General features: G+C 39.2%; 3 protein-coding genes across 3 annotated transcripts in view; 1 reads left to right on the forward strand and 2 right to left on the reverse strand.

The window, feature by feature from the left end:
* The window catches only part of LOC311043227 (HLA class II histocompatibility antigen, DQ beta 1 chain-like), a gene marked incomplete at its 3' end in the record, with an annotated part of 165,661 nt that overhangs the window by 57,335 nt on the left and 84,661 nt on the right, over positions 1-23,665 (reverse strand). The window lies entirely within an intron of this gene.
* The window catches only part of LOC311044503 (uncharacterized protein), a 253,501-nt gene that overhangs the window by 30,042 nt on the left and 199,794 nt on the right, over positions 1-23,665 (reverse strand). Inside the window, exons 6-10 of the mRNA XM_084056142.1 lie at positions 8,162-8,434; positions 6,154-6,370; positions 5,047-5,114; positions 4,696-4,809; positions 4,165-4,221 (exon numbers count right to left, since the gene is read on the reverse strand). Of these exons, the coding sequence (XP_083912268.1) occupies positions 4,184-4,221; positions 4,696-4,809; positions 5,047-5,114; positions 6,154-6,370; positions 8,162-8,434 (710 nt within the window). The 3' untranslated portion in view covers positions 4,165-4,183. The remainder of the gene's footprint in view (positions 1-4,164; positions 4,222-4,695; positions 4,810-5,046; positions 5,115-6,153; positions 6,371-8,161; positions 8,435-23,665) is intronic.
* On the forward strand, positions 19,152-21,741 carry LOC311043228 (putative ATP-dependent DNA helicase Q1; the record flags this gene model as incomplete). Its single annotated transcript, XM_084054404.1, has 3 exons — positions 19,152-19,636; positions 19,946-20,025; positions 20,537-21,741. 3 exons carry the CDS (start codon positions 19,152-19,154, stop codon positions 21,739-21,741), a joined length of 1,770 nt encoding a protein of 589 aa, XP_083910530.1.

Consider the following 23,665-nt stretch of genomic DNA (forward strand, 5'->3'; position numbering starts at 1 on the left):
ACATAATGGGTTAAATGAATATACAAAACATGTTCCATTCAGGACCATGTGATGGTATCATTCTTCACAAAGAACAGAATATGGTAATAATCCCACTGGCAAACACTGTAGGACTGCAGTTTACACTGTCTGCCAAAACGCACATTATTCTAAGGAGAGAGATAACGTTACGTTACGCACTGGGAGGCAAAGGAAACCCTGACAAATGACTTGAATTCAATGAGAGCCAGGTGGTTTATTTCATGATCCTCTTTAAACTGTGGTAAAAGTGCATTAATCTGTGGAACTATTTGCCTCTATTGAGATGAATGAAAGAGTCCAGGCATGGCTTCTACTTGGTTACTTTATTTAAGGAGAGTAAAGAGTTAACATCACATGGCAGCTTCAGCAGGAAAGAGACAGAGTTCAACTGTGTGTGTGTGTGTGTGTGTGTGTGTGTGTGTGTGTGTGTGTGTGTGTGTGTGGGGGGGCATGCAAGGATGTGCTTCAGTGTGCACGTAGATGTGTGTGTGTGTTACAAGTACTGAGACGGTGTGTAAATGTGTGTGTGCTAAATTAAGTTTGTGTGTGTGTGTGTGTGTGTGTGTGTGTGTGTGTGTGTGTGTGTGTGTGTGTGTGTGTGTGTGTGTGTGTGTGTGTGTGTGTGCTCAAATCTGGCTCCATAAGTCCTTAAGTGTGTTCATCTTAGGTATTTCTAGAACTATGCTATTTCAATATACCACAAAACCCAGCACCCTGACAGCTGATGTGTTCATTCTATCAGCATTCTATAATAAAACATCAATAAGGTAGGAAGGTTTGTGCTCTTGACAGAAAAGGCTTTACCAAAAGTTACAGCCAGGTGTGAGATGCCAGCAATGAAGTCCAGAGACAATAGAATATTTTTTGCATCCAAAGAGCCGTAACGTATCTGTGTCAGTGTGTGAGCCTCCTCTTGTTTCTATAATTCAATAATCATCATTTAATAGTGAGTAGTTGTGGGACAGTGTGCGCTCCAGGTGGAGAGCTGCTCATTGGGCAGGAGCCAGCCGGTGATGCCCTGCGTCTCTGGTGGTTCTGAAGTAGACTAGCCTATGGTAGTTTGTCTGTAAAACATCTATACAGTTAGACGTAGATTACGACCAGTGGTGGAAAAAGTACTAAAATGTTTTAATTGACAAAAGTAGTGGCATGAAAATGTACTTAAATTACCAAAAGTAAAAGTACTAAAATATTTCAAAATAGCAAATCTACAAGCTCACAACGCGTCGCGATGCGACGCGTTGTGAGCTTGTAGATCGGCTATTTTCAAATAGCCTAGGTATAAAATAGGGCTAAAGTGGTTAATGTATGTTTCATAATGTCATAATGTATACAGTATCTAAAATGTAACTAGTAACTGAAGTTTTCAAATAATTGTAGTGGAGTAAAAGTATAATATTTGCCTCTGAGATGTAGTGGAGTAGAAGTAGAAGTATTGGAAATTGTAAATAGTGGGTTTGGTGTGACCTTGTGGAAGTCAAAGTGACTCAATGTGACACAATGTTTCTCCTTCTTTTATTGATATTCAAACCAAGCAAATGAAACCCACAATCTAACGGCTAAACTTCAAACCATTCATGGTCAGGGGTGCAGATCCCAGGGAGAAAGAGGGGACATGTCTGACACAATAAAGTATTTAGAAATAAATTATATTGTTTAAAATACATGTTTCAAGGTTTTGTTTTTGCCACCGTGTGTCCTGATCATCAACAACTACCACATAAATACATCCACAAGCTTCATCATCTTCATCATCATCACTTGTCCACAGAGCTGTTAACTAGTTTAATGAGTGAAGTTCAGCCAATATGAACGATAGAAACACAACAGTGGAGCTGAAAAACGGAAAGATAAATAATACTGACCAAGGAATATCTAAACTGTCTGAATTAGACACTTATTTTGTCCTTTACTTTAGTAAAGTTTGAACGACCTGTTATTGTTGACATTAGTTTGTTTCATATATTGAACATGGATTTGGTGTTTATTTAATGCTAAATGTCAGACAAACTGTAATCATTGTGAACATTATTAGTTTGTTTAAAATCCAAGCGTTAGCTCTCTGTTGGTGATATTATTGATGTTCCCCCTTAAATTAAGATCTGCTCCCCTGCTCATGATTACATAATCATTACATTACAGTCTTTTAGCAGACACTTTTAACCAAAGAGACTTACAATAAGTGCATTCAACATAGGTAGTCAAGAAAACTATTAATCACCGGAAGTCTGAAGTGCATTGTCTTCTAAAACAAGCAACTAAGAGTATACCTAGTGCTAAGGTAAAAGTGCAATATACCAGCTTCCTACTTTCTTAAACAGATGAAAACAAATAGAAAAATCAAATGAGCAAGAGCTAAAACAAATAAGTGATGATTACATATAAATCATTACTTAATATAAATGATTGCATGTCATCAGTGTTTCCCATTAATTTCCTAGACTATGGCAGCCCACCATTGTCTAATTTGGGTGGACCCATCACCTCAGACCCCTAGAGGGTCTAGGACCTAGACACATTATGCTTTTCTGGATTGAATGCTCCTTACAAATTGGATTTTGTTTTTAATGTCAATAATTAAAGTAGCTATTTTTCTTCATAATATGTTTTTAAAGGTGTTATACTGTAGTCAGTAGCAGTGACTGAGACAACAGACTGAAAACAATGCTGTATAACTGAATGCGTGTGAGCGCACATGCGCGTCCGCAACTGGTTGCGGCCAACATCAAGTCACCATTTGACCAATGTGGCCCGGACCCCAAAATGAGTTTGACACCCCTGGTCTAGGTCCACCCATCACCTCAGACCACCCTAGAGGGTTAAGGTCCACCCATCACAGGGACTGATGTCATAATGATCGTAACACATTAATTATCACACATTATAAATGATTACATAATAAATGGCTTATGGTCAATTATAAAATAATAAAACCTTTTTCACAAACATGACTGACTGACTTCCATTCAGATGGATATTAATATTAATGTTATGAAGAACGCTGATTGTGTGTGTGATCATTTATTTAATGTTTCAATATAGTGTAGAACTGAAATATTATGTTTGTTTTTTCTGACGACAGAAACTATACAAAGTAATTTGATGAACCGCCCACACTAATTGGGACTCCCTCTTCCTTTGGTGTTTGGCGCCCCAACCCCAACCCTGACCTTTAACCTCACTAAAACTATGTCTATAAACTTAACTTTAACCCTAAACCCTGACCTTTAACCTCCCAAAAACTATGCCTAAACCTAAACTTAACCCTAACCTCACCTCAAAACCATGTCGACCTGGGCCAAACACCAGGAAAAGACAGAGTCTGCACACTAATTATCATTAGCTTTGGCTAGCCAATTATCATTTTTAATTGTTTAAAGGACACATTTTACACATTGTGAAAAAGGTTGATGATGTCATCATTGTGCTGCTGTTGTGATTATTTAAAAAGATTGATGATGTCATCATTGTGCTGCTGTTATGATTATTTAAAAGCTGAATGGACACACGTATTTACTCCTCTCTACGAGCAGTGATGACTCTCTGCTTCTCTGAAAACACACCCAGGTGTTCTGTGAAAAGACAATAAACCAATAAGAATCAGAATGTATTAACTGTGTGAACATGTTAACACTTTAGAATAACCTTCCTTTATAATAGTAAATTCATCATTCTCAAATGATTAGTTGTGTTATGTGTTATTCATAACTGGTTAAATGTTTGTTAGTGGTTAATGATTTAAAACGACGCTATACATAGTTAATAGATCTTGAACAAGTTATTAGTAAACTAGTTAAAAACCTAACCTCCCAGCAGCCTCCCAGCAACTACAGTAACCATCAAAGTAGAAACAACTCAGTCCATTCAAACAACATGTGACCAATACTTTGTCAATACATTGTCATCAGTGTTGTCTGATACAACAAATCATTTGATTATTACATTTGATTATTAGATTCATTATTATAATAAAGGAAGCAGAAGACACATGATAATGTGAATTCACGCGACCGGGATGGTTTACCAGGCTAGTTGTTTCACTTCTTACACAAACATGCTGTTTTGTGTATGTTTTATACTTTTATACACTTGTATACATAAAACAAAAAAACAAAGTTTAGTAAAAAGAAAGAGGGAGTGAACCTGGGTGTGTGGGAGGAGTCTAAAGATCGTCATTGGTTGTCGGCACCAGAATACGACCTGATAGAAGAAGAGGAGAGACAGTTAAAACAGAATAAATCCTATGTACTGTTTTGTGTGTATTTCTCAATAAAATGCATAAATATACACACCATAACACAACAACATTAGGGTTCAGTCATCAGGGTCACATGTTGCATCAGAACTAATGTGAACATTTGACTCTTATTTAGGACTAAATGTAACACTGATGTATTAAAGCTAAATGTGACAACATAGAACACACTTTGACCTCTAACTAGGTCGTCTAAACTGGTCTAAACCGGTTAAGGTTCTAAACCAATATAAACCAGTTTAGGTTGTGGCTTTACTTGTTTGTTTGTTTGCATTTCTGTGAGGGTTCCACATGTCATGTGATCCTCTGTTGATCTGACATCATTTCTTCCACTGGTAGTATAATAATTAATGAAACATGTTAATTAAACATGTTAATTAAACAATAATAATATTAATAATAATAATAATAATAATCACCTCGTTTCTTCCACTGGAAGTAGATGAATCCAGACAGGAACAAGACCAGACCCAGAACCAGACCTGATGCTCCCATGGCCACCTTGTTCTTCACTGACTCTGGCGTGGAGAAATCTGACAATACAAATAATATATTAATTATATTATATTATATTATATTATATTATATTATATTATATTATATTCAGACCTTTATAATTGATGATTATCTGCAGACTTTAGTAAACTAAGCTGATCGATGGTTTTACTTTCAGCAAAACAAATATACCTTCAGGTACAAATAGAGAATAATCCTTTAACCCTTAAAACAGAGTGTAGTGTAAAACATTACAGTAGATTACAGTAACTGACCCCAGTCCATCTTGATAGGCGCGGTCAGGCTGGGATGTTCCACCATGCATGTGACCTTCTCTCCTGATCTGTAACACACACACACACACACACACACACACACACACACACACACACACGCACACACACACACACACACACACACACACACACACACACACACACACACACTACAATTAGGCACCATAGCATTAGACCGTTATAGGCAATAAGATAAGTTTATAATATATATTTTCATGATATTTAAAATAATCATGAAGTAGAATGTGTGTCCATGTGGATCTGCTCAGAGCTGAAGAGGCCCCTCCTCCCCGCCCGGTCTGGCAGTGAGTGAGCAGCTGTTAATTAACACTAACATTAGGACAGATTGTGAAAGTAGCCGATCTACACGCTGAAACACACCGTGATTCAACACATTGATCCATTGATCTTTGTTAATATTTAGTTTTTTGGGAAAAAAACGTTTTGACTATGTTTGTGTAGGAGTGTGAATGCCCCGCTGGGCTCTCCTCTGCTCTAGTGTTTATTGTGTATTCCACTATTCCCTCCCCAATGCAGGAAAAATAGGATGGTAAGAGGCAGAAGAAACTTAGTAACGAGATACACATGTTATAGCGTGTTCCTGTGTGTGTATTCATGTATAACGTGCTCGTGTGCGGGTCTCTGTGTGCGTTTGTCATGCGTGCACCACGACGAGCTTGCTGCGTGGTTGTGTCTGGAGTGGACTGGTGATAAACATGGTCGGGACTCGGGAGGAATCGTGTGTGTGTGTGTGTGTGTGTGTGTGTGTGTGTGTGTGTGTGTGTGTGTGTGTGTGTGTGTGTGTGTGTGTGTGTGTGTGTGTGTGTGTGTGTGTGTGTGTGTGTGTGTGTGTGTGTGATTTAGTGTTAGCCTACCAATTAATGGGCCATTTTCAGCAAGTGAGTAACTTTTAAAGAATTAGATAAGAATTATTTTTAAAGAATGTATAGGTGTCTATTAGGTGTGTATTTCTATGTATAGTTGTCTGTTAGGTGTGTACCTGGGTGTGTACTCCAGGTAGGAGTGGTACTGGTAGTACCAGTAGAGGTGTGTATTTCTATGTATAGTTGTCTGTTAGGTGTGTACCTGGGTGTGTACTCCAGGTAGGAGTGGTACTGGTAGTACCAGTCTCCATCAGACACATCGGCATAGGAGAGACCAGAGGTCAAAGGTTCTTGACCTCTCCACCAGGTCACCAGGATCACTTTAGGATAGAAGTCGTAGCTGCTGCACCTCAGCATGTGAGTGTGTTCACCACGACGAGGGGGAGTCTCTGACTTCAGTCTCACTTTGGGCTCCACTCCTAAAAAAGATGATTATTATTATCATTATCATTATCATTATTAATATTATCATTAACAGTCAGAGGAACATGTCATTATCATTAATAATTGTATATCATCCAAATGAGATCCAAATGATCCAGAAAGACGCAAAACACTTGGTCTTCAACCAGCCAAAATGTTCACGTTTCCCGGCTCTCCCCCGTTCTCCTCTCCCTCCATTGGCTCCCAGTTGCTGCCCTCACAGAGTACTAAACACTGATGTTGGCCTACAAAGCAACCAAAGGTATGACACCCCCATATCTTCAAGCCTGATCCAACCCTACAATCCCTCCCTCTCACTCAGATCAGCTAACACAGAGAAGCTGTCTGAACCTTCTCTAACACCCTGGACAACGCTCCACACGTCCTAGACTCTTTTCCCTTCCCTAAAACACCCTGGATCTCTTCATTGTAGACCTGGCATCCTATAGTTTGGATAGTTTCAATGTACAGATAATTGTTTTGTTTGATATTATACTGTTTAGACTGATGATAGGTTCTTGGTTTACTTGTGACTATTTCTATGAAATCGATCCCTAAAGAATGCTATTGGTTGGGCAACTTGTCAATCAAGAGCGAGGGCGGGGAATGAATGCTATTGGCTGTGTAGCTTGTCAATCAAATCATCCCGCCCCTCCTAGAGCATACCCTACTTTATCGTCAATTTTAAAATAAAGTGGACCATAATTTAGCAAAACACATATCATGATGATTGAAAGAAGACTTTAAACTAGTGACTGGAAGCATATAGTATTTATGACAATGTTTATTAAGGTAAGAAAATCTAGTCTAAAGTTCATCAAAAACCCATCTGCTTACATTGAGAGAATATTCTTTCTGACACCAGCAGGGGTAAAACAGTGAAACTACAGGTCATTCATATGAACTGTCTCTTCAGTATTAGAGTCAATGTAAAACTCTCAAGCTGGCCCCTTGGTGACACCACATATTGTGAGCTTGTAGATCTGCTATTTCCACTGCGTATCAGCGTGTTAGGATACAGTATAAATCAGGCTTTAGTGTTTAACAGGATCTGAAATGTTTCTCAGAATATTAACCCATTCAATCCGGGAACGCATCTGTGTCATTTTAGATTTTTTTGGCTATTCAAAAATAGCAGATCTACAAGCTCATAGCGCGGCACCGAATGCCACGCTATGAGCTTGTAGATCTGCTAAAAAAATGAATCGTGAGAATGTGTGCAAATCTTTAAATATATATATTTTTAAAGCAAACATTTGTCAAATATGTTGTTCCAGGAACCCCCAGAAGCAAAGATTTGAGTAACAAATGTTCACTTTAAAAAATATATATTCAAAGATTTGCAAAAATGTTCCCGATTTTTCAAAAATAGCAGATCTACAAGCTCATAGCGCGGCACTCGGTGCCGCGCTATGAGCTTGTAGATCTGCTATTTTTGAATAGCCAAAGATATCTAAAATGACAGAGATGCGTCCCCAGATTGAATTTTTTTTTTTGAGAGGGATAGGTAAAGTAGGCTGACAGGAAATGGGGAGAGAGATTGGGGGGGTGACACGAAGTAAAGGTCGTCGGGAACGGGAGTCGAACCCGCGACACGCTGTCAGGCTGGCATTGCAGCCTGGGGTGCCTGGATCGTCACGCTACGGGCCAGACCAAGGGATGTTTTATAATCATTATCAGATCAATATTAACACCATTAATCATCTCTGAATAGAATGATTTATTATGATGTCATGTTATAGTTTATGAGGTGATGAGTGTTGAGTGCTGCTCTGAGATCAGCTCACCTCTCTTGTTCAGAACAGTGCGGTAGTCGTTCTCAATGTTGTGTTTGCATATTCCCTCTCGGTCTGTTCTCTTCCTTGCCAGTTCTGTAGGATCTTTATTGAGGCGCTCTGCGTTTTTCACACCAAACTCAGTGTATCCAACCCACTGATCTACTCTACTGTCCCACCTGAGGATCTCATCACCATCGAAATTCATTGAGTATATGTACTGTATGTCCTTCAGCTCACTGGAGTTATACACACAGCGTTGAGCCTCATAGTACACATATCCATCTGGAAATAGACAATTCAAAATGTTCAGTTTTATTATCATCTGTACAATATCAACACTAGGCTAACTGCCCCCATCGGCCAAATATGTCACTGTCTGTCCGTCCGTCTGTCTGTCTGTCTGTCTGTCTGTCTGTCTGTCTGTCTGTCTGTCTGTCTGTCTGTGTGTCTGTGTGTGTGTGTGTGTGTGTGTGTGTGTGTGTGTGTGTGTGTGTGTGTGTGTGTGTGTGTGTGTGTGTAATCGGACGAAGGCGGGGCTACTAGCAGCACGTGGTGGAAAAAGTACTCAAATGTTTTACTTAAGTAAAAGTATCAATTCTGCAATATAGAAATACTCTGTTACAAGTAAAAGGCCAGAATTCAAAATGTACTTGAGTAAAAGTACAAAAGTATTGGTATAAAAATATACTTAAAGTATCGAAAGTAAAAGTACTCATTGTGCAGAATGTCCCATTTCAAGTTTTAAAATGTATGAAAATCCTTTGAAAATAGCAGATCTACAAGCTCACAATGCGTCGCATCACGACGCATTGTGAGCTTGTTGAAGGATCCGATTCTCAGTTTTATGTAATGTGGGTTTATAAGTTCTATTCATATTGTTAATGTGTTCAACTAATTAATCATTCAATTGATATATGAAGTATATTCTTCTCCCTATGTGTGTGCCTAAGTGCAGGAGACTTTGGAGAGGACAAAGAGCTGATATTGCATGACATGTTTTGCTTAACATTCCCCCTTATCTACTTGTGTGCATTCCGCACTGGGAATGTCTCAGGCTTAGCTCTCCTCCCTGTGCCTTTTGTGGGCCCTAAACCAAAACACTGCTGTAGCTGTGAACCAATCAGGTGTGCCTATTTCAATGTTCAAGTGCCTCAACTACTCTGGTATGGATTACTTTTTGTACTTATTACTTTAGGTACTTTCTAAGTACCTCCTTGTTTCTGTGATACTTTTAAGTACTTTTAGACACGCCTCCCTGCTTGCTTCTCTGTATCTGTCTCTCCCTCTCATGTTGCTGTATATATACCAATGTAAAGTAATTGTACTTTAGAATGACGCAGGGCAGAGCTGCGCGTCTCCTTGTGGCGCAAGTAAAATACTGTGAAGGATATCTCCGAGTGTGTCACGTGTTTGTTTTATTGATGGTGTGATCAAAGCCCTAAGGTGAAAAGTAAAGTGATAAAGAAACCTATCACTTGTAGATCTGCTATTTTCAATTGCCAAAATGTATATAGGGCTTAAGTGGTTAATGTATGTTTTGTAATAATAATCAAAATCTACAAAGTAACAACTAAAGTTTTAAAGTAAATGTAATGGAGTAAAAGTACAATATTTGGATCAGAGATGTAGTCGGGTAGAAGTAAAAGTATTGAAAACTGGGAAGACTCAAGTAAAGTACAAATACCTCAAAATTGTACTTAAGTACAGTACTTAAGTAAATCTACTCAGTTACTTTCCACCACTGCCTGACTGCACTGACTGCACCTCACTGTGAGAGACGAGGGAGCGTCTTCAGGTGAATGGAACAAGTGATTAAGAACCATTGTAAAAAACTAATTAAAGCACGTAACGGGCTAGCCCCGCCTTTCCTCAATGACCTCATCAAAGACCCCTAAGGTCGACTAACAAAAGGTGTAGAGGTGACCGAGCCTTCACTGTGGCCGCCTCGAGGCTCTGGATATAAGAGCCTCTCAGTCCATAGACATTTATAAATCACTATTAAAGACCTACTTCTTTTCCCTGGCCTTTGAACACAGTTAAACAGTTACATCACAACCATTGTCTCTACCTCACTATGTTCTGCTATGCATTTTTAATGGCTGCTTGTATTTTGTGTTTTTGCACTGTATGAACTGTAACATTGTTGTTTTTTTATGTGTTGTGCCTCTTTGGTTGGCCTTTGTCATTGTAATGTGCTCTATAAATAACATTTGAGTTGAGTTGAGTTGAGTGTCATTTTTGCATTTCTTTGGCTATTCAAAAATAGCAAATATACAAGCTCATAGCGTGGCACGATCGGTGCCGCGCTATGAGCTTGTAGATCTGCTATTTTTGAAAAATCATGAAAGTTTGCACAAATCTTTGAATATATACTGCTCAAAATAATGAAGGGAACACTTTGATGCCTTAATTATTTTGAGCAGTTTGTGTTAGCAGTATGTACACAGTTCATGAAAACTCTAAATAAATAAGGGATCAAAGTGTTCCCTACATTTCTTTGAGCAGTTATATATACTTTTAAAGCAGACATTTTTAACTCAAACCTTTGCTTCTGGGGATTCTACAAATGTCTTCTAAATCCTAACAGTTCCAAAAATATATATATAGCAGGTGTACAAGCTCATAGCGCGGCACTCGGTACCGCGCTATGAGCTTGTAGATCTGCTATTTTTGAACAGCCAAAGAAATCTAAAATGACAGATATGTGTTCCCGGATTGAATGGGTTAAACATTTTCATTAATGTTAAATATATTCAACAGTTTTAGTTAATAACTATTGTGTTCATAGTATTCATGTACCTTTCACTGGTGGTTTCTTCAAGGCAGTGCGAAAGGTGTCCAGCTGGGCTTTGCAGAAGTGCTGATCACCCACAGCTGCTGCATAACCTCCTACCAAGGTGATTGGATCTACAAACGGAGGCAGAGGGTAAACCATCTTCCCTTTGTTGAAGTCTGCGTACCCCAACACTTCACCATCCAGTGCCATCATCTCCTCTTTATATGAGTCTTTAACTGTGTCTGAACAGCCATAGAGTAGAATGTTCTCATGGAACACTGGAAATAAAACAAAGATGACATAAATACAACAATCTTCTTCATCATCACCATCATCATCATCATCATCATCATCATGTTAAACAGTCATGTTTGGTTCTAAAGGTGAATATTAGAAGTATCTTCCTGTCAAACATTTTATTCAACAGATTTAAATGTTTTTATAATATTATGAAACAGATTCATAATGATTTATTTCAGGATGTGAACATAACATTATATAATATAATGTAATATAATGTACAGTGGTGGAAAAAGTACTCTAATGTTTTGCTTTAGTAAAAGTATCAATACTGCAATGTAGAAATACTCTGTTACGTTTAAGTCCAGAATTTTTTTTTTCACGTTTTTTTTTGGCAACACCGAGGACTAGCTTCATGTCGTTCTGCATGAACGGTAGCTCATAAGGGACATTCAGTGCATGTTTGAGTGTCAGGACACTGCATAATGAGAATTAGTGGGAAAAAAACGAACTTTGGAGCTGCTAAAATAGGCATTACTCCATTATGCCAGTGGAAGGGGTCTCCACAATGGACAACAGGGGCTTCTATTGAAAAAGTCAAGTGCCCCTGGTATGTTGGTGAGTGATTAGCGACACATCAAAGCAAACACCTAAAATGACTGAAACTCTCCTTTAAAGCAAACATTTTTTACTAAAATCTTTGCTTTTGGGGGTCCCTGGAACTGAATATTTTGAGATGGGGTTCCGTGGCCATATACATATCATTTTGGGGGTCCTTGACATGAAAAAGTTTGAGCACCACTGATATAGAAACATATGTTTTTCAGAAAACTGTTGGGATTTAGAAGACAATTTAGCAGAATCGGATCCTCAGGCCTCAATGGGTTAATTTAATAACATAAATATAATGTACTTACTTCCTGGGATCGCTTTGACATGAAGTACAGAGGAGAGGATGAGGAGGGTGGCTGTAATCTTCATCATCACTGATCAGAACTGAACTGAATTCAACAGATGAGAATAAACAGATGAGAATAAACAGATCAGAACTAGAAAAAGTGCTCCTGGAAGCACATGTCCGCCAGGTCAGGTAGGTTATTGTGGCCCAGCAATGTTCGGAATTCGCCAACCAGGCTGGAATGTGTAAAATCAGGCGGATCGGACAGATCCGTCTTGATCACTTAACTAAAGAGATCATTTGTACTGATTTGTGTGATGTTTGGACAACATTTGTAGGAGTAATATTTAAAAAATAATAATAATCGGCCTCCTGGTGGCGCTATTATAGGGCAATGTTGAAAGGGTGGCATTGGTTCCTCAACGTAGTGGGAATATGAGTGCAAAGTTTCACCGCAATCGGACACTGCGTTCAGGATTTGCAACATTTTGTTCAAAGCGGGCCACTCCTGCAAACTGTCAATGGCCGGGTTTCCCAAAGAGCTCGTGCGTAGAGCATCGTCGCAGGTCCGACGACGGGTCTAACGTGTGACGTCACATGCTTCGCAGTACCATAGCAGGCACGTAGATTTCAGGTCATGCGTGGCCGTACGCAGCTTGCGCAAGCGTCTCCTACACAGCTGGGACTCGGCCAAACCTACGCTCTACCCTCATTAGTAGCAGGTGGTTGTGCCCCTGCGTGCCATCTAAACTGGCTGCGTGTGTGGTAAAAGTACATTCGTGAGACAGAATGCGCGCAGCATACTCCCCGCCCACAGTAGGAGGGGAGTACTGTCCTACGAAGCATTTTGTAACGAGCGCCCTGGGCCGCCTGTAACACCCATCGTTCTATGAAATCTATGAAAAGACCGACACACACACACACACACACACACACACACACACACACACACACACACACACACACACACACACACACGTGTGTATGTGTATATATATATATATATATATATATATATATATATATATATATATATATATATATATATATATATATATATATATATATATTACGGCCGGGCCGGGCCGGTGCGTAAAAGGGCGAGCGGCTGCAGTGCTTCGTCCTCTATGCATGAACCCGAAGTTTACAAATCGTACTCTCACGGATGATCCGATCATCTAATAAAAATATTAAGCACATGCCAAGTTAACTAAAGGTATATAAATGATGCTGAGCTAAATATGTTTTTGAAAATAGCAGATCTACAAGCTTGTGACACGTTGTGAGCTTGTAGATCTGCTATTTTCAAAAGATGTTTTAACCATTCATAAACATGGCGAGCTGTTGCGCTCGCCGAGCGGAACTGCACTTTCATCATAACGTTTAACTATAAAACTTCGAAATTAAGGAAACATATTTAGCTCAGCATCATTTATATACCTTTAGTTAACTTGGCATGTGCTTAATATTTTTATTAGATGATCGGATTATCCGTGAGAGTACGATTTGTAAACTTCGGGTTCATGCATAGAGGACGAAGCACTGCAGCCGCTCGCCCTACCCAAAATAACAGATCTGCAAGCTATCAACACGGCATGTCGCAGTGTGTTTGTTGTATATATGTCTGTTTTTTGGGGGAGGCGTCGCCCGTTACGCGTTAAGCTGTCAATCATGCAGGGGGACGCCCCCTCTATCCTCTGAATTTTTTTGAACGGCGAACAATGGCCGCAGTGTTTATTTAAGATCATTGAAATGTCACCTTAAAAAAATGCATTTTAATACATTACAGAATGTACCTATAAAAATGTAAGTGTCCAATTCATATAAAGGTAAGTTAGATAAAGGTGCGACTTTATCTTAGTATTTTTGCAAAATCCTGTATATATAGATATATGTATGCAAAGGGTGTTTAAACTATAGTAGGATAGCACTACGTAGTTGACGTAGGCTTTACGTAGGCTACGTCCAGGATCTCTTCACGTGCATGCTGTCTCACGAATGTAGTTTTAGCACAGACGAAACGGAACCTACGAAGATGGTGTCTACTGAAGCCAATTTAGATGAGACGTTGGGCACACACAGCTGCTACTAACGAAGATAGTGCGCAGCGGGGTTGCTACTGCGCAGATGCGTGGAGGCACCTACGCAGCTTCTAGGCTACGCAGGAGCTCAAATTCGTTTGGGAAACGCGGCCAATGTCAATCTTAGCCAATGAGGATGGAATATGAAAAATCTAACAGATCCGTCTTCATCAAATGACTATAGAGATCATGTGTACCTATTTGTGTGAAATTTGGACAAAATCTATAGGAGTACTGTTAAAAAATGTGCTTTGCAAAAAGCAGCCTCCTGGTGGCGCTATAACAGGCCCATGTGAAAAAATTAGGGCAGAGGGTCTGAATTGGCATCCAGAGAGTGTGTGTGCACAGTTTCGCTGTGATCAAGGCAACGGAGCCAGAGATTAAATACACATTGACATGTTGTCATGTGATATGAAAGCAGGAATCATAACTACACATTGACATGTTGTCATGTCATATGAAAGCAGGGAATCATAACTACACATTGACATGTTGTCATGTCATATGAAAGCAGGGAATCATAACTACACATTGACATGTTGTCATGTGATATGAAAGCAGGAATCATAACTACACATTGACATGTTGTCATGTCATATGAAAGCAGGAATCATAGCTACACATTGACATGTTGTCATGACATATGAAAGCAGGAATCATAACTACACATTGACATGTTGTCATGACATATGAAAGCAGGAATCATAACTACACATTGACATGTTGTCATGTCATATGAAAGCAGGGAATCATAACTACACATTGACATGTTGCCATATTATAAATGATAACACTACGAATAAACTGTATGTATATTTGATATAGCAATATGACAGTAAGTTATTCAGTATATAATCAACAGACATAATGTTTATTTATATTAATAACAATATAGCCTATATATATATATATATATATATATATATATATATATATATATATATATATATATATATATATATATATATATATATATATATATATATATTTCATTTATCAAAAGATACATATAATGATATTTATAACAATATAAATATACTCTAATATATTACAGATAAACAGATCATAATAAACAGATCAGAATAAACACATATTTACCTCAAGAGAAGTTCTGGAGTCTGAAAGAGAATGAAGGAGGACTCGTTTTATAGTTTAGAAGAATCAGCCAATCAGATTAAAGATATGATGTTACATCATCTGTTTCCAGAAAGACGACAGTCTGGATTATTGCACATAATCATGCATATAGATGCTGCTTATGAACCTTATGTCTCCTTATGTACATACTGTACCTTATGCACCTTATATCTAACCTCATATACATACTGTACCTTATGCACCTTATGTCTCCTCATATACATACTGTACCTTATGCACCTTATGTCTAACCTCATGTACATACTGTACCTTATGCACCTTATGTCTAACCCAGGGGTCATCAATATGTCCGTACGTAGACAAATGTGTCCGTGTAAAATTCTTCATTTACACACCATTATAATGTTCTTATTTTAATCATAAGACCCAATTACTGAATGTCAAGTCTCTGGGTTTTCTTCAGAATATGTTTGGCTCTGATTTACTACGACACTATATATGACACATTAGGAGTCCTACTAGTGGTTCTCAAATGTTTTATTTGCAAGGACCCCCATAACTCTGAGAGTGTACAAATGGAACCAAATGGACCCGTAAATATCTGGTCACTTCAGAAGAGAAGACCCAAATAAAATGCTCTCCACTCCACTGGTCTACTCTGCACATATGTATTATTATGCAGGGTGACAAGGGGGTGTGGTCTCTGAAGACCATATTCACACGGCGGCCATTTCATTATTAAGTTAATGAAATGCCACCCCGTTTCTTCAATGCAAAATGACAAAATGGCCGCCATGTGAATATGCTCTATTATTTCCAATTCCATAGTGTAAAATAATACCAGTCAGAGTTCCACAGTTTTTGTGTCCACCCCCTCCCCACCCCCCCTTGTGACAAACTCTTGCCCCCCGTTCTGACAGAGGCTAAAATGTGTGTGTGTGTGTGTGTGTGTGTGTGTGTGTGTGTGTGTGTGTGTGTGTGTGTGTGTGTGTGTGTGTGTGTTTGTGTGTGTGTGTGTTTGTGTGTGTGTGTGTGTGTGTGTGTGTGTGTGTGTGTGTGTGTGTGTGTGTGTGTGTGTGTGTGTGTGTGTGTGTGTGTGTGTGTGTGTGTGTGTGTGTGTGTGTGTGTGTGTGTGTCACAGGTCATTTGTTTGTATTGTGCATTGTACATATTTGGTTTTATATAATAACAGTAGATATAAATGTATATATTATATAATAACATAAATATAATGTACTTACTTCCTGGGATCGCTTTGACATGAAGTACAGAGGAGAGGATGAGGAGGGTGGCTGTAATCTTCATCAACACTGATCAAAACTAAACCGAATTTAATAGATGAGAATAAACAGATGAGAATAAACAGATCAGAATAAACAGATCAGAATAAACAGTTCAGAATTAACAGATTAGAATAAACACATGTTTACCTCAAGAGAAGTTCTGGAGTCTGAAAGAGAATGAAGGAGGACTCGTTTTATATAGTTTAGAAGAATCAGCCAATCAGATTAAAGATATGACGTTGCATCATCTGTTTCCAGAAAGACGACAGTCTGGATTATTGCACATAATCATGTCTATAGCTGCTGCTTATGAACCTTATGTCTCCTTATGTACATACTGTACCTTATGCACCTTATGTCTCCTTATGTACATACTGTACCTTATGCACCTTATGTCTCCTTATGTACATACTGTACCTTATGCACTTTATGTTTAACCTAATGCACATAATGTACCTTATGCACCTTATGTCTCCTCATGTACATACTGTACCTTATGCACCTTATGTCTATACAGTACCAGATAGATAAGCTATGTGTATATACTTTATGTAAATATCTTTGTTTGATTCATCTTTTATTCTCTCCTTGCCCCCCCCCCCCCCCGTCTTCTTTTTTTCTCTTTCTGAAAATAAGTAAAACGATGGAGCTGCACAAAAAATAACTTCACCCACTTCTTTACACCTTTAACCTGAGATGTGACAATAAAGATGATTCTGACTCTGTTGAAGAGAAACACAAGAAAGAAAGAAAGAAAGAAAGAAAGATAGAAAGAGGGACAACTTCAATCAGAAAGTAAAATACCTGGGCACAGAAGAGAATACCCAAATAAAATGCTGGAGCACTCCACTGGTCTACTTTACACATACTGTATAAATATTATTATGTGTGTTCAGCACTGCTGGTAAAATGCTGTGTGTGTGTGTGTGTGTGTGTGTGTGTGTGTGTGTGTGTGTGTGTGTGTGTGTGTGTGTGTGTGTGTGTGTGTGTGTGTGTGTGTGTGTGTGTGTGTGTGTGTGTGTGTGTGTGTGTGTGTGTGTGTGTGTGTGTGTGTTTCACTCAGCAGCCAATCAGAATTATTATTTTATTAAACATCACCTGTTACTAGAGAGACATGTTGAAGTGAACAACCTGACAGACTGTACATAATTATGTATTCATTTATTGTTTGTTTGTTTTATTTGACTCTTGTTGGTAATGTCAAGGTGTTTTTCATGTCAATAAGGACACTTTAAATCTGATGTCATTTAAAAGTTGAAACAGACAGACAGACAGACAGACAGACAGACAGACAGACAGACAGACAGACAGACAGACAGACAGACAGACAGATAGATAGATAGATAGATATATTGAAAACTTTGGTTCCTAGTTAGTATGCAGATATAAAGTATTACATTTTAAAACATACATTAAAGGTGTGAAGAGTGTTTGTTCAGTAAAAGGAGTCTCCATGTCTCTCCAGCTCTTTAAAAAACAGAAAATGCATTTTCAGTGCTCTCTCCTGATTGGCTTAAATGTTGTCACCTACCTGAACATGTATTATATTCTGTTTAGTAAAGAGCTGGAGAGACCATGTGACTGAACAAACGCTCTGTAGCAATGATTACTATCACAATATACTACTTTAACCTTTTAACAAAAAAACAACAAAAATATATCACTTACCTTTCACCACTTTAGCCCTATATAGGCTATTTGAAAATAGCAGATCTACAAGCTCACAACGTGTCGCATCGCGACCCATTGTGAGCTTGTAGATCTGCTATTTTTTTTTAAATGTAATGCTTTTACTTTTGATACTTTAAGTATATTTTGATGCCAATACTTTTTGTACTTTTACTCAAGTAACATTTTGAACACAGGCCTTTTACAAGTAACTGAGTATTTTTTATATTGTGGTATTTTTTACTTTCACTTAAGTAAAATATCTGAGTACTTCAATCCACCACTGGACAGTATTGACACTCTTACTTAAGTAAAAAAAAATGATTATTTTCTTCCACCAGGCAGGATCTGCAGACCTGTCATCCAAGGTTGCAGCCGTTACTACTTGGGCAGCTCTCTCTCACTAGCCTGGGTGCCAGCCTGCTTCGCTGCGTTCGGCGGACTTTTTTTCTCTCTCCGCTTCTCAGTCTGGAATGCCTCCTATCTCCAGGAGGCGGGACACAGCAGCCAAGGTTCGAAACCTACCGTGGCTTCTGATTGGTCTGTGGTGCGGGGCGGGACAAAAAAAACGGTGTGATCGTTTTGATTCGTCATTCGTTTGAACAACATCCAATCAGCAACGACGTTGCCAAACGTAACATATGTAGTTCCTGTGTACTTCCTGTGTAGTTCTGAAAGACGAGTCAATCGGGTGCATTCCAGACTGAGAAGCGCAGAGAGAAAAAAAAATCCGCTGAACGTAGCGAAGCAGGCTGGCACCCATAACCTGACCCTGCCAGAGGTGGCGGTATTGAGTAACCAGGTTCCTCAAGACAGCTACATCTGAGATCGCTCAAGGGGTTGAGCTAACACCGTACCGCTCCCGGTACGGACCAATCAGCGTGAGCTAAGGGATGTGACGGATGTGACGCCATATAGCTGCGGCTGTTGTTTTGTAGTTTCTTCACTAGTCAACATGGCCGCTACCATGAGCAACACCGATATGACGATAGATGCTGCAATAACATTAGTTATTTCTCAACTGGACAATATTTCTTCTTTGAAAGAAGAGCAAAGTTTGGCACTGAAGGCTTTTCTGCGTGGAAAAGATGTTTTTGCTCTCCTCCCGACTGGCTTCGGCAAGAGTTTAATTTACCAACTAGCTCCACTGGTAGCGAAAGAACTGGGGACGAAGCCGAAGCCTATATTGATCGTCGTGTCTCCTTTGACTGCCCTCGTAGCAGATCAAATCAAAGAGGCTACAAATCTGGGACTCTATGCTGCGCAACTCGTAGATAATGCAGCACACACCGACATCCTCGACGGCCGATGTCAGCTGGTCTTTGGCAGCCCGGAGACATGGTTACTGGAAGATAAATGGCGTGATATGCTTTCCTCACAAGTGTATCGTGAAAACCTACTGGGCATTGTCGTCGATGAAGTTCACGTCGCATACAAATGGTAAGCTAAACGCCGTTAAATGGCTGTATAGTGTAATTGTTACACTACACATACACTGTAATGTTAAACTGTAAAACAAAACAGAGCAGCGTGTTTCTAAATACGGTTACAGTAGTTCAAAGACGAAGTGTTGTAACATTTATGTTTTATTTAGGTCAAACATTATATTATAAACAATAAGCTAACACACACAAACAGACCAAATCTTAAACACAGATCTTACTGTAACTGTATTGTTGTAATGCAACTATGCACGTTACTATTGCTGCTACCTAGACTCAATGTAGGATTTCTTTTTCTTTCAACCAGGGGACTGGGAGCAAACGGGAAGCCAGCCTTCAGAGAAGCCTTTTCCAGGCTGAATGAACTAAGATCCATAGTCAAAGAAGGTGAGTTTTGAAACACAGTAATGCTACATGATTAAATACATGATTAATTAATATATCAATCCAGAAAAGGGGCATTGATTGTGTTTGGAAGGGGGGCTGCATTGTGCTGCTACCTGAGGGGGTTAATGTTGGGGGGGGGGGGGGGGGGGGGGGGGGTTGTGTGTGCATTAGGCTGGCAACCTGGTGAGGTTAATCCCCCTATTTTTAATGTTAGGGGGAGGGGTGTGTTGTGCTGGCAACTTCGGGAGGCTAACCCCCCCTGTTTAGCCAGGTTAGGGGGAGGGGTGTTTACACTACAGGAGCAGATCATAGAAGTTGGTGCTGTCCAAGTGTAGTTATTTGTCATGTAAAGAAAATACAGTATATGTGGAAATGTCAGTCTTTACCTGAAGCTACCCGATAACATAAATAACCTAATTATTTCCCCTTTATAACACTATAGAAAGTGTAGCCCACAGCAGTTCTTCATTAATGCTTGTTTGCTGATACATGTGCACTTATTGTCTTTCAGGTTTACCTGTTTTAGCGTTGACAGCATCTGCTGATAACAAGAACAGAGGCCGTGTGACCAGGATGCTGAATATGGAGGAGGCAACTCTCGTGACTGTTAGCCCAAACAGGAAAAACATCAGGCTGGGACTGAGTCGGGTTCCTGCTGATAACTTGAACTGTATGGACTGGGTAGTAAAGGAGGTCAAAGATAAGGGTCTATCAATGTCTCCCATCATAATCTATTGCAGAACACTGAAGTTAGTTGGGAGAGTGTTCACCTATCTTAAAGCAGAATTGGGAGAAGATGCTTGGGTTAACAGAGACCAGGATCAGAAGGCTGAGAACCACCTTATAGGAATTTTCCACAGCAACACACTGTCAAAGTACAAAGACAGAGTTTTGGCCTCCTTTAGTGGAGAGGGAGAGGGGAGCTGCCGAGTGGTTGTTGCAACAACAGCTCTTGGGATGGGCTTGAATTTCCCTAATGTTTCTCATGTTGTAATGTATGGTTTGCCAGAGGATGTTGAAGACATTGTTCAAAAAGTTGGAAGGGCTGGCAGAAATGGGTTACAGTCACATGCAATTTTGTATGCTATAAAAAAAACTGTAAGTGCTGGTCCAGAAGTGAAAGAACTGATACACACTGGCACTAAGAGCTGCTTTAGAAAAGCACTGTACGGCCATTTTGAAAACCAGCCAACAAGTGTAGAGCCAGGGCATGTCTGCTGCAGCTATTGCCACTCTGTATGTTCATGTGCAGGTGAAGATTGTGACGAGCCTAGCCCCAAACATGAGGTAATAGAACAAAATGCTGGCATGCAAGGGAAATGTAGAGTGGTAACACAAGAGGACAAATCTCTTATCCGGGAAATGTTAGAGGAGTATATGAGTTGTTTAGAAAAAGACACAGCACATGTCTACACTAGCAAGTCAGCATGTACTGGTTTCAGTGCTGAGCTCATAGATGAAGTAGTAGAACGCTGCACACACATATTTGACTTGTCTTACATTCTTAGAAACCTTCCCGTATTCAGAAAAAAACATGCAAGAGAAATTCTGCTAATCATCAATGAAGTCTTTGGTGACATTGAGGATGTAGAGCCTTCTTCTCAAGAGGATAGCTTCACTGAGCCAGACATCGATTATACAGGGTATTTTGATGAAGATGATGAGGACTTTGATATGGGAACACAGCACAGCAGCTCAGAATCGTCTGACGAATAAGCAGTTGGCCATTAAAGGCTCTTATAAGACTCACATTGGTTGTCAATTAAAGCTGTGGTATGCTCATGATTAAAATTGTTTTGTATGTAATTTGAACATAAGCAAGTGATTAAAAGTTTGTCGCTGCAAAAAATCTGGTGTAGTTTCTTTTCCAGGTATGCAAATATATCACTTTTAGATTGATAACCTTTTATCACAAAATAAGTACATCATTGTTTTACATCTGTCCTGGTACTGTATGTCACCCTTTTCACTATGCATGATGACTCTTAATCCCTGCTTTTCCCCCCATGTTAAAATTGATTGTTTCAAATCATTAGGCTAGAGGCATTGATCAGTTTGCCATTTTACACATGGGATCCAACTTTGATACTGTACAAACATGTTATGATGTTGTTTTAGAAAGTAAACATGAACAAGTGAGGCAAATTTAAATATTTATTTACAAAAAAACAACTAAATGCTATAGTTGCGCATACTCAGGTAAGGGAAAATCACAACAATATATATATATAACAGGATTATAAAAACAATACAACATGCATAGCCTATATTCAATAGGGTCCCAACTATGGACACTCTCATATCCCTTTCAAGTACCCTTTGTTAAACAGTGCAAATTCACAGTGCAAATTCGAGATACATATTTTCTGTGTGAAAGTAATGAGAAAAATAAAGATGCACTTGGTCCAGTCATTGATGAACAGCAACAATTAAGTGAATTATTGCAACATTTTTGACTACTTGGCAGCAGTTATTGCACAGACTTTTATAGCACAATGAGATATACGTTATCTAAAGTGTATCGTGGACATGTTGAAAGACTGTGCTATATTATTGACTGACTCAGACTCAAGAGTAAAACGCTTTAACGCTGAGAGGAGAGTTTGGTGACCACAGGCAGGATGCCTCAGGTGACGTCGGTGTTTCTGCTGTAGCGGTAGCCGTTTCTGGAGGTCTTGTGTCTTTGTCCTCTTTTTCCCATCGCCTTAAAATGGAAAAATCGTCTTCCATTCTTTGAAGCAAGCGAAGACATGACCTACACATCCGACACGATACGGAGGGGTCTTTAAACAGTGTTAAACCTAACGCTATCAGGCGTTCGTTAATACTTGTTTCGTTTGCAGGCTTAGGCTTATCAAATATCTTCCTTGTACCCGTTAAAATACCTTTTATGCGCAGATTCGTGTTACAAAAACGGCAAAAATCTCCGACCTCCATGATAACTTTTTTTTAGCAACTTCTTGAGAGTTCTTGTTGTGGTGAAATACTGGACTACGATGTTGACTTCCTGGTGTCGCTCAAGGAAGATTTAGAAAGGAAAGGACATACTACATCCGTTCTCTAGATATATGACGTGACACTCACGGGTGGCAAAATCGCACCGGAAGTTCGATGAATAACATTGCAGTGGATGGAGCCGGCTGGAGCAGCTCATGAACAAACATTATTTGTGAATGATTGAGACCATTGTGAAATAATCGCTTCAGGAAAATAAAAGAAAACATATCACACATTTGTTTCTGCTGTCTTGTTTTTCCATTTACACTCTACATCATTTTATGTAGGTATCCAAAGAGCAGAGAGAGAGTAATCTCTCATAGAACAAACAGCAGAGGTCGCTGTTTTTCATTTTCAGTTGGGTATGGCTACGCGAGACTACAGAGAGAGTAAAATTCTCAGTGGGCAGCCCCCAACTCCCAGGTGTTCATAGATTGATTGACAGGCATTGATTGACAGCTGTCAATTCATTAAAAAACAATGAATTGACCTTAGTAAATGTGCTTATAGTTGCCACTGCAGGTCAGTCCTTTAAATTAATTTCATATGTATTTACAAACATTTCCATAACACAATTACCAATAGGACAACTTACTTTGTTGCTTGTGAAACTCCTACTCTCCTACTGAAATTACATAAACTC

Source organism: Gymnoscopelus microlampas, assembly GCF_963454915.1.
Source record: "Gymnoscopelus microlampas genome assembly, chromosome: 4".
NCBI classification, from domain to species: Eukaryota; Metazoa; Chordata; class Actinopteri; order Myctophiformes; family Myctophidae; genus Gymnoscopelus; species Gymnoscopelus microlampas.